The 12,338-nt window shown below is 25.0% G+C and overlaps 1 protein-coding gene across 1 annotated transcript in view; it reads left to right on the forward strand.

Moving 5' to 3' along the window:
* The window catches only part of LOC126896060 (DNA polymerase interacting tetratricopeptide repeat-containing, protein of 47 kDa-like), a 6,557-nt gene extending 2,776 nt beyond the window's left edge, over positions 1-3,781 (forward strand). The window contains exons 4-8 of the mRNA XM_050668502.1: positions 632-824; positions 949-1,066; positions 2,419-2,575; positions 2,768-2,944; positions 3,422-3,781. Of these exons, the coding sequence (XP_050524459.1) occupies positions 632-824; positions 949-1,066; positions 2,419-2,575; positions 2,768-2,944; positions 3,422-3,509 (733 nt within the window). The 3' untranslated portion in view covers positions 3,510-3,781. The remainder of the gene's footprint in view (positions 1-631; positions 825-948; positions 1,067-2,418; positions 2,576-2,767; positions 2,945-3,421) is intronic.
* Positions 3,782-12,338: the final 8,557 nt, after the last annotated feature.

Genomic DNA, 12,338 nt, shown 5'->3' on the forward strand with positions numbered 1-12,338 from the left:
TTTTTTTTTTCAAATTAAAGTACATTACATTAGCTTTAATTTAAGATATATATAAAAGTGTCAGACCTTCCGGAACATTTTCAAAAGTTAAGTTGAAAAAGTTAATTTTTTGTGAAAAAGTTGTCATTTTAAATTCCCCCTTGTGGGCAGAAAAAAGGTCAAATTTACAAAAAATATATATACCAAATGATAAGTAAAGACATCAAGCATCTATAAAAAAAAAATTTTTATTGATATGTTCATTTTTGAAAAAGTTACGGCAGTTTTTAGTAAAAAAAATTGAAAAAATTAGCGATTTTTAAATTTGTAATTTTTTTGAAGGTTTCCCCCATTTATAGGGAACGAGGGAAATTTTTTCAATTTTGAAGGATAATGTCTTCGACTAGATACGCTTTGTGATCTTTTGACGTATCGTTGAAAGAAATCCGTTCGGTGAGAGCTGAGAAAAAGTGGTAACAGACACAAAAAAAAAAATAAAAATAAAAAAAAAACACATCTTAGTAAAACCAATACCTTCTCAGCTTCGCATCGAAGCTAAAAAATTTTTTAATTATTATTATTCTGTAAGTAATTGAGTGGGTTATGATAAAAAAATCACTCTGTATATAATTAATATGTACCTTCTTTACAGATCAAGTCTAAAAGCAGCACAAGAAGCTTTATTATTAAAACCAGATTATGAAAAGACAATCATGAGAGCAATTAATTGTTGTCTTTATTTAAAGAAATATGACGAATGTATGGAGTATTGTGATAAATATCTTAAACAAGTACCTGATGATATAACTGTGATTAATATTAAAAAAGAAGCACTAAAATCTAAGGTAAATATTTTTTTTTATAAATATAATTATTAAATTAGGAATCAATTATACTTGTTAACTATTTTTATAAACAAATTTCTTAAAATTGGTATATAATAATTTTATTAATGCACTGTATTCATAGAAAATTATGGAAAAAGATTTAAGAAAACTAATGAAAATTCAAAAACAGCAAGATACTGAAAAACAAAATCTATTAGATGAACTTAATAAGAGAAATTTAGTGATATTTGGAGGAAAAAGTAATTACTTAAAGAATTTTCTTAAAAATAATTTTAGATAAATATATAATAAAGTAAATTGCTAAAATTTAATAAAAATATTTTAAATAATGATTATACAAATTTGGAGTCCTTCTAATTTTTCAGCTTATAAAATAAAAATTAGGTAAAAGAGTGAAAAAAATTGGTTTTAACTCCTACATAAATGCATGTAGTGTTTTTGAATAAAATTTAATTACTTGTTAAAATAAATTGATTCTAGATCATGTGTAAGAAGAGAAAAAACTGAGGCAGTAAATTAGTAAAGAATTCATATGTGTAAGAAAAAAGAAGAAGAGGTACACACAAAAAAAGAAAAATAGATTGAGTTAATGAGAGATCATTTATTATATAAGATGAGGATTTGAGAATTTAAAATAATTGAGAGTAAAAGTGAAAAATTTTATCTTGAAAATGACCATCTAACTTTCATTTAAAAGACTCGAAAATAAGATTAATTTGATGTAGCAGTTCAAAATCTCACTAAATTTTTTAAACATCATTAAATCATATCTAATGAGTTTTATACAAAAAAATTAATTATTTTTCATTTGTATTACTTGTTTAATTTGTAATTATTTTAGTTTAATTATGTCCAAACTAACTAATTGGAATAAAATTTAAATGCCACTAAATTACAATTATGCAAAGACCCCTAAAGTTTATATTAATTCCATATTATTCATATTTAAAATCTCCTAAACAATTTTATGTAACTAATATTTTAAAATTAAAACACTTTATTTATAATAAAGCTCTTTGTATTTGGTAATACTTATAGTATAATATTACAGTTATAAAACATTCATTACATAATTATGAAAATTGTCTATTTGATTTGTAATTATAATAATATATTATACATATGAAAGTAGTATTTTGAAATAAAGATATTTATTTCAAACTAAATTATAGTTTAAAATAAAATAATTTGTATTATTACTTATAACATTCTTACGTATTTACAATATTACAAAACCTGTCTATGACTGGTGGCTGATAAACACTAAGTTTTTAAAATTAATTTGCTTAGTAATTAAATTACTAACTAAATATAATTTTTATTTTATAATTTATCATTATTATTTATTTACTTAGTAAATATGTCCATATAGATAATAATGTGGCAATTTACTTTTAGGGGACTTTATATATGAGTATTTTAGTGGTTGTTAGTTTTAAGATATTTTACAATCATCTGGAAAAAATATGAAGCCAGATTTAGGGAATCTGCAACAAAATTCAACTTAGGATTCACCAAACATTGTAGACATCAGAATTTTTCCTAAACCAGTGTTAATTGTTAATAATAATATTTTAATTGTATCTTTTAGGTAGTTCAATTAAAGACTTATCAGTTTTGGATCCGAAAGTTCCTGGTTTAGTACAAAAAGTACATTTAATTGATAATCGTCTTGTATGGCCTGTAACATTTCTGTATCCTGAATATCAAACATCTGATATTGTACAAGAATTCCATGAAGATTCATTGTTAGTAATAAATTGCACTAGATTAAATAAATTAAGATTTTTAAGTTAGAAATAGTAATATTAAATACAAAACTATTTCCAGTTAGCTAATTTATTATTAAAATTATTAATTAATAATGAAAATATTTAAATGTTTAATTATACTTAGTATTATATCATTGAAAAAAATATTCATAACTTTATTGTTTTTAGATTTTATAATCACTTGTTAGAAATTTTTTCTGAACGACCGGAGTGGGATGTAGATGGAAAATATAATGCTGATTCAGTGAATATTTATTTTGAAGTTATAAATAAATATAATAAGACAAGTGTTGTTAAAATTGATGTACATAATTGTACTTTATCCGAAGCTTTAACTTCTTTAAGGTATGCGTCTTTAAAAAAATATGAATTATTGCATTTTTTATAATATTAACTGTATATTATTATAAAAAATATTTAATTTTTTTATTTAATATATATTTAATCAATAGTATAGCCAAGATAACTTAATGGAGGGTGGGCATAGCAAAAAAAAAAAAAAAATTACAAAAATCAATGTTTAAAAATTTATTTTTCTTCTTCTTAGAGATAATTATTGTTAACAATTGAGAGGCATAGCCCCTGTGGTAGTATTTGGCTATGTCACTGTATTTTATGTCCTTGAATGAGTTATATAATGATAAAAAATTTTTACGATAATGGTAAAACTTACATTGTTTAAAAACAAAGTTATATATTGGTAATTCAATATATAACAATATATTTGTTGAATATTATATTAATAAATTGTGTACATATATTGTTATATTTGGTAATAAATTTTAACATAAAAAAAATATATTTTATTTGATCAATTTTTAGATGTCCAATTGATAATGGGATGCCAGTATTTATTGTATTTGTTGCTGGTCAAAAGTGTGAAAAGGAATTTTTAAAAACTGCCACATAATTTTCATAATATTAAAGATAAAAACTATGAAGAATAATTTACTAAAAATGGTGACCAAAACAATATTAAACATGTTCTATTATTTATAAAATTTTATCATTGAATACTCAATTATATATATATAAATAAGAATGTTATTGCTAACAAATATCTATTATAACCATGGAATTTTACGTGAAATAAACTATAAGATTATGTTTTTGTTATATATTAAAAACTAGTAACTTTTTTAATTTATAAACAAAAAATAAAATATTGTTTTTGACTGAGTACTAGAGTTTTATTTTATAATTAAAGAAATTGCATTTTCTTATTTTTTTTAGAATAAGCTTATTCAATAGAAAATGATCTAAATAGGAAAATGATTGGTCTATAAAAAATGTTAAACCAGTATTTTAAGGTTATTAATAACTTTAATATGTAGACTGGAGGCAAGTTGCAGGTTATGTTATTCATATCATTATGTATTTCTATGCCTTGCTACTTCATGTACCTAGGTAAAAAATTCCATATTCTCTGGAATAACGGATCAATTTCTATTTTATAAGCTAGTTAAATATGTATGTATATTAAAAAAATTAAATTGGTACACTTATAAGGGTTAACAGATGGATCTAAAACTATCTAACCACTTATTAATCAAGAGATAAATATCCTTTCAACAGTGCAAAAAATACTATGTAATGATCATTTATATATAGTTACAATAATAGCAATACTGTTTTAATATACAAAAAACATGTAATAAAAAAAGATAAGGTAAAATAATGGAGACATATTTAAAGAAGCGAATATAAAATACTTTTGGGGATGCTAAATTAACTTTTCTTAAAACTCTAGGTGGGAGAGTGAGACATTCTCATTTATAGGCTTGTTAATAATTTTATTCTAACCAACTAAAATTGTTAAAGGTTTAAATTATTAAATTAGTTTTGTTTTAATGCATAGCTGATTGGTTTTTCTCTGTCGCATTTCTATTGTGTCCATATGAGTATTCGCTATTACTACTGGACCGAATTTACTTAACGATACATTAAGAAATAATAATTAAAATTTTCATTTAAACCATTCCTATGTTATGTTTATCATTGAATTTTTTTTTAAAGTACACCAATGAGAAAGCATATTATATGTCGTATACTTAAAAAAATTGTTGTGATATTTTTCTTTATTACCGCGACCAATTGATTGATGCATTTTGGGACATGAGTGGGGACACATCTCGAGAATTGGTTTTTTATGACATCAATATTCGCAGGTACACAGTATTGTTATTATCAATGATAGTAGGGTACATTGTTGTGAGTATATAAATACACTAACTGATAATATAAAAAGTATATCTATTGATAGTCATAATTGATAATAAACAATCCGTGTCTGTGACAGAAATGTCATAAAAACCAATTGGCTACTTGTATTTTTATTCTTTGTGAATTATACATGTATATTAACTAAAAAGTTTGAAAATTTAAATGTTTATATCTAATAAACAAATAAAGTTATAATAAAAATTCTAATATTTTATTAAATTCAAAATATGTGTTCCCATTTAAAAAAAACATAGTTAACACCCTTACAAGGCATAAGGGATGAACTTAAAATGTATAACATAGTTAATAGTTCAAGAAAAATGTGTAACTAAAGATAACCAAAAAAAAAAAATGTTTAAATTATATTTATTCTGTTAGTAATTGAGTGTGTTATGATAAAAAAATTACTCTGTATATTATAAAAATACCACAAAATTACCTAATAACTCCATTTATTCCCGACTCACTATTATTGGGGTAATTATAACGCTTACGCTGATTATAAATATATAATATTTATTATAAAATTGTATGTATGTACGAATTTTCATATTTAAAAAAATAAAAAGAGATTTTTAATTATAACAGTAAGTTATAATTACAAGGTGTTAAAAAATTTTTGTAGAATATTATTATTATTATTATTTTTTTTTTTTGAGCATTGCAAAAGTTTTTTTTGAGTGAATAGGAATAGGACCGTCACTATTTTTGTGTCTTTTGGGCAAAGTCCGCCTCTGGTTTAAAGTTTTGTCAGTGACTAATTTTAAATAATTTTTTACATTTTAAAACTAAAATTATATCTCTTTTTTGATAAATTTACATTCATGAAATGTATAGAGCAAGTATTCCAGATTCTAAGGATAAAAATATCTGCGCATGACAAAAATTAAGTGCTACATACATAATATAAAATAGTAGGCTTATAATTCTTAATTTACTATTGGTAATAGTACCAAACTAAATTATTTTTTCAGTATTGAGACTGGATATAATATTAATTGACCGAAATATACTCGATATTTATCTACTGTAATTGTTATGTGAAAATATTTTTTAAGCATAGTGTATCTACAAATACTTGTTTGAAAGTTTATGATATACCAAGTAAAAGTAATATAATTACAAAGTAATTTTTATGTATGATTTATTAATACAATCAATGTATATAATCACAAAAAATATATTAGAAAAAATATTTTGTATATTTTCTAAAAATCACTTGGTTAGTAAAGAAATAAATTTAGGTGTCTATATGAATGAACGACAGTATTAGTTTTTTCTTAACTCCTCATCATTCCATGTCTCCCAAAATAACTACTGATTAATTTCTATAATTTTTAGAGTAATCTTTTCAAAAATTGAATAAATTCGCATTAAATATAAAAATCTAAAAAATAATGATTGTGCATTTTATATTGCTATTTTTATAATTTTATTATAAAAAGATATTTAAAATTGATCAAAAACATATATTACATAATATTTTACATATTAAAAATTAAATGTTATAAAGTATAATTTTAGTTAAAGCGAGTATTCATTGAACCAATAGCTTAAATTTACAACATTAGGTATTAATTTATTTCACTTGTGTCAGTTAATGAAAATTAAATAATGGGACATAGTTATGGATATGTTTCTGTTGCATCATTTTATTGTATTATTTTGTAAACATTTTTATACTTCATATAGGAAACAATTATTTTTCACTATTTATGAAATAGATTTTTATCTTATGCTAGTGAATAGGTGCAATGACTTGACCTACGACAATATTTTAAACGTTAGGTAAAGGTTTTAACTTTCGGTTCTTACTCGCTTACAAGTTGCCTAAATACATTAGTTTGCAAAATAAACTTTTATCGTCTAAATACATTAATTGAAATTTTATTTGTGGAATTTAGAATTTTTATACCCGCCAAACAATTTATAAATAAATAATATTGTTGGCAGTTTTCATAATTATTTAATAATAAATTATGAAATCTATATTTATTACTTTGGCTGTAATGAAAAATTTACAATGTTACGATTAAAAAAATTACCACGACATAGTTTTAGCAGACAAGTTTGAGTGTATTGAAAAAAAATAAATCGATTTAATAATTTTATGTCTTGAATCGTCTTTTAATTTAACAAATGATAAAGTAAAATACCTTGAAATGATATTATTATAATTGATATTTAGTAAAATTATAATGAAAATTAATGTAAAAATGTGAACATTAGCCTAATGTGAATATATAAAACGTGAAAAACGTCTTAGAATATATTTGTAATAGTCAATTTTCTAAGAATCAATCATAACATTTAATGCTCAGTTTACAATCAGCTGAAAATTGTGTTTAATTTGGTATAAATTTCGCTCGAGTAGCTGTTGTAAATAAAAAAAGAATATTTGTATGCTACAACACTTCAGAACAATAAAAAATACAAACATTCTTTGAATCGTTCTGGACTTTCGTTAATTATAAACACTTAATCCAAATAATCCAACGTTGAGGTAGGACTGTTGACAAATGTACACATTGCTTTAAAAACATAAATTCCTTGGCTCTTATGTCAAATAATGCAATACAGACAATAGTTTACCTCGATCGATAATTAGGTACAATAGTAAATAGGAATGCGTATTTGTTTATTTTAGAATTTCAAGGTAGACATCATTTAAGAAAAGGCAGTTGATGAAAATGGTGAAGGTGGTGTTGGGGTTGTATACCGATAAATAAGAGTTCAACGACACTGTCTAGACCGTTACCCTCGTCCGCCCCTCAACATCGCATTATACACCCGAAATCCAGGTTCACCCTTCAGATATTACGCACCCTGTCGTTGTCGGGTTGCATTCGCAAAAATACAAGTCCGCCCAATCGTCAAACTTTGCAAACAGAGGGTGGAAGGACAGGCGAATAACGGGGTGGTGATATTGTGTACTGAAACGAAGTGTAGCGAAACAGTCGATTTTTAACGGGGTGGCGTGTGGTGGTGGTGAAGTGATCGGGGGTTTGTCATGTGCAAAAGCGTGTGTGCGTGTTGGGCAGGTCAAGTCGTCGGCAGTGGCCACAAGGAGAGGGCGTAAGGCAGTCAGAGAGGTAGAGATCGATACGGGACGTCTGGTTCGTCGACCTTCGTCACTGACAAAGAGGAGCGCGGTCTACTTTGGGGGTTTGTTGGCGCAGTGTAGAGGTATAATATGTGTGGCATACGACAGAGGTGCACAGCGGTGGGCAAGCAACAGCAACGGCAGTAGTATAGTAGGTATACGCTTAACGCGCCCGTATCGATCTGTCTCTGTCGGCCACCCATGTCGACCAAGCTTCTGAAGGGTTTCAATTATAGACATATAAGCGACAGGATACAACCATATTGGCTGGACAAAAAAAATTGTTTTTTTTTTATAGTTTTATACCTTTTAAATTGAGTGAACAACAAATGTAGTATTATAATAGCCTTTCGCGTTTACAAAAGTCGTTTGTTGAAAGAGCATAAGAGTTTTATTTCGTAGAATGTTGTAAAAAATTAAAAATTTAAAATCGTGATTAATTCATAAGTAAATGAATAGACAATACAAAATGCCTGATTATTTTGAAAAATAAAGCATAATATACTTTTTAATTATTGTATCGTGTCGAGTGGAAGTTTAGGATAAGACCCCAAACAGTTGGGATAAAGTCGAGGAATAAGAAGATACTATTCAATTATTGTTGTAATAAAGAGTACAAGAGAAAACATTTCAGTGGAGCTCTTTTATTCAATTATTTCAAATTTTATTTAATCATTTTGTAAAATAATTAAGATTTGTAGATCTAATAATCTTTAATATTCAGCATTGACATTTAGCAGTGTTAGGAGTTGAGATTAAAAGGGAGATGACAATGTTTCTTCGGGCGAAATAATTTCTATTTCCGGCCTTGAAATCATTACACAATACTAAAGTGAAGAATATTTATTTATGAGGCTCTTTATTTTTAAGTAGAATATTTCTTATATTAAAAAAATATATACATATCAAAACACATATATTTTAATAATTTTTTCCATGTTTTGACCGAAATTTAGGGTAATCTTTTAATGAGAATTGAAATGATTTGTTTATATTTATAGCTCTTTAACATATTCTATAGTGTATCTTGAATTATATATTTTCTCTCTATCTTTCGTTGATTCCAATGAATAATGTCAACAATGGGATGTATTTAAAATTCTTTTCAATATACAATAATTCTAATAGAACTTTGATAATAAATTAAAATTATATATTGCGGAAGAACTTTATTATGCATTGAATATTTATTACTGAAATAAAATTTTTTGTGTTTTCTTTGTTTAAAAAAAGTTAAGTCATTTTTTTGGTTGCTATTTTGTGTTCAGTGAACAAGATAAAAAAAACGCTTTGTTTCAATCATAGTCAAATTCATGCTATTTATACAAATTTAATTGAACTTTGTGTATTGACTTTTAAATTAATTTTAATTTGTATTACTTTGAGTGTTGTAATTTCGATTAATATTATACCTTTTTTCTACTATTTTATTTCTCAATTTTTTTACGATTTTGATTTTATATAATATAAAAAGCTATTGTTTAAGAAATTGGGCGAAGTCTATAGTCTATCGAAAGTATTTCAGGACATAAAAAAAGAAATATAACAGCAATGCGAACTGAAGCTGCAATGTTTACCAGTTAAAATTTCGTAGAAGTGTAACATTTGAGTGCCTTTCAAAAACAGACCGCAGGGAATATTCTAAGTAATTTTCGTTTTCTTGACGATGAATCAAGCCCAGGGTAAGTTTGTTTGTGAACATTAGGGTTCGTGGAAATCAAAAGAGCTATTTTATTTCCGTAGCTGTCGTTTTATAGTCTTTGTAAACGAATAATATGCCTGCGTATCGCGAATTTCCCTCTGCTGGGTTTAACGTCGTTGCTGCTGCAAAATTCATTTCCAGTAATTTGAGAGACTTTATCCGGCGCAAGCGTACTCGTGTGACCCTCTGAATTTTAACTTGGCGCATTATCGATCCTCAAATTGTCGAAGACGGTGACCCAAAAAAAAAATTTCACTCACGCCAACGCCAATTACAAAACTTCTACTAATTTATTAACTTTTCTAACGCTAATTGACTGCCAATATAAATACAAATTTTACATGTTGTCGGTTTTGTTTAAAAAAATTGTCTGATCGCTACGAGTTAATGTTTTTCTATAACCATTTATTAAAATATACCGACCACGGCGCACCGGGTATGCAATTTTGCTACGCGTGAGCAGTCGGATATGTTAAACGTGGCGCGGAACTTGCAACCTTCTTAATGGATATGACTCTTAAAAATACCCATTATAATAACAAATACAATATTTGAGCATGATTCTACTTTCAAATTTATTTGTTTTTTGATAAATGTTTTAAAGTATAATAATTGAGGCATTCTTCGAATAAAAGATTAATACAAAAAAAATTGTTGTTTTTAGGAAAAATTCAGTCATAGTTTTCATTAATTTTCATGAAAAATTTTATTGGTCTAAATATCCTTGAATAAATCAGTATAAGATAACATTCATCACAGATACAATGCAACATAGCGGTTATTCAAAAAAAGATCTCCAGAAATATGTAATTAAAGTAATTTAATAATTAAAATTATAATAAAACACTAAATTTTAAAAATGTGATGAAAAAAATTCATTAAATTGACAAGGATATTATTATCGATTCAACCATGCAAATTCCTGTATTATTTTATTTATTACAGTACAGATTGAGTTAAAATTTTGTGCAACAGACAGACTCCATGAATACTACTAATAAAAATATTACATCTATTGCAGTAAATTAATAAGTAAAACTTACTATGTTTGCTTGTATAATAAATATACTAATAGCTTAAATAGGAATACATAATTGGAAAATATAATCAATTTATTGCTGAACGAGTGAAACTTTGATCACGCCTAACTATTATATTATTAATTATTGTGTTAATATAACAAATTATTAATTTAAAATTTTGTAAGACATAAGAAATAAACTGATTTTACAATTATATTATATACTATTGAATGATAAAATTAAAAATGGAGTCAAATATAATTGTTTTCAAACAATTTTTAGCTTCTATGCGATACTAAGAAGGTTACCACTTTTCTCATCTCTCACCCAACTGATTTTTTTTATAGATACATGATGTCTTTACCTTTCATTTGGTATATTTTTTTTATAAATCTGACCTTTTACTTGCCCACAGGGGGGATTTAAGATGATAACATTTTCACAAAAAATTAACTTTTTCAACTTAACTTTTGAAAGTGTTCCGGAAAGTCACTTTTATATATATCTTAAATTAAAGCTAATGTTATATACTTTATTATAGGAAAAAAAAATTCGGAATTTATTTTGTTTTCATAGTGAAAATGGATATTAAAGTTAATAAAAAAATACGATTTTGGTAAAAAAAATTATTTTTTATATATTTAATTTTATAATGCTATAACTTCTTGAAAAATATATGGATCATTATAATTTTTTTAGATCAGTACAATTAAATATCTCTTTCATTCGATATACTTTTTTTTTAAATAAAACCATTTCTCATATATTCATGTATTACACTTATAAATCATAAAACTTGTAATAAGGATATAAATGAGGAAATAGGACATAATATAGCTTTTGGAATAATCCACCAATTATTTAAAATTAAACACTATCTACAGATTTGTATCGATTTTTTATGATAGTGATTTTAATCACTGTCAGATATCATGTATACTGGACCCAACTATACCACGTCCCAACTGCACTGGGGTTTTTTTTTTAATGAACAAATCAATATAATTTTTTTACAAAAATCGTATTTTTCTTTATTAACTTTGACATCTATTTTCACTATGAAAACAAAATAAAGTCCGCAAAGCTGAGAAAATATTAATTTTATTATGATGTTTTTTTTTTGTGTCTGTGAGTATTTGAGATATTTTTTTATTAAATTATCCGATTTTTATTTTTATTTTGGAATTATTAATAAAATAATCCTACAAACTCTCCAAAGTGTTAATAACTTTTATTTAATATTTCATGATTAAAATGGCTACTGAATAGTTTTTAGAAATTGAGAGTTATTAATTTTTTTAAGATAACATCAACTTAAAGTAAAAAAAAATAGTGTTTTTAAAATTCCTCTTATAAAAGATCCGTTCAATTTCTTGTTCCTTTGAACAAATTTTTCTAATTCTAAAAAAAATAGTAAAAAGCTCAATAAAGCGTTTTATTAATGTTGAAAACATGATTCTTTGACGACTATTTGTAATTTAATTGTAACCCATGTGAATAACTTCTGCCGTGCATTAAAAACTAGTAGCGTATCTAGGATTTTTTTACAGGGGATATATTAATATTTTAACAGTCATATCTATTCAAAATAAACATAATATATGTTATATTACAACATATAAACGTATATTAAAAATTTAAAAATTAAATTTCTTTTTTTTATTTATACAATTAACAAAATTATGTTTC

This window comes from Daktulosphaira vitifoliae, unplaced genomic scaffold, assembly GCF_025091365.1.
Source record: "Daktulosphaira vitifoliae isolate Bord-2020 unplaced genomic scaffold, ASM2509136v1 Scaffold_1, whole genome shotgun sequence".
In the NCBI taxonomy this organism is placed as follows: domain Eukaryota; kingdom Metazoa; phylum Arthropoda; class Insecta; order Hemiptera; family Phylloxeridae; genus Daktulosphaira; species Daktulosphaira vitifoliae.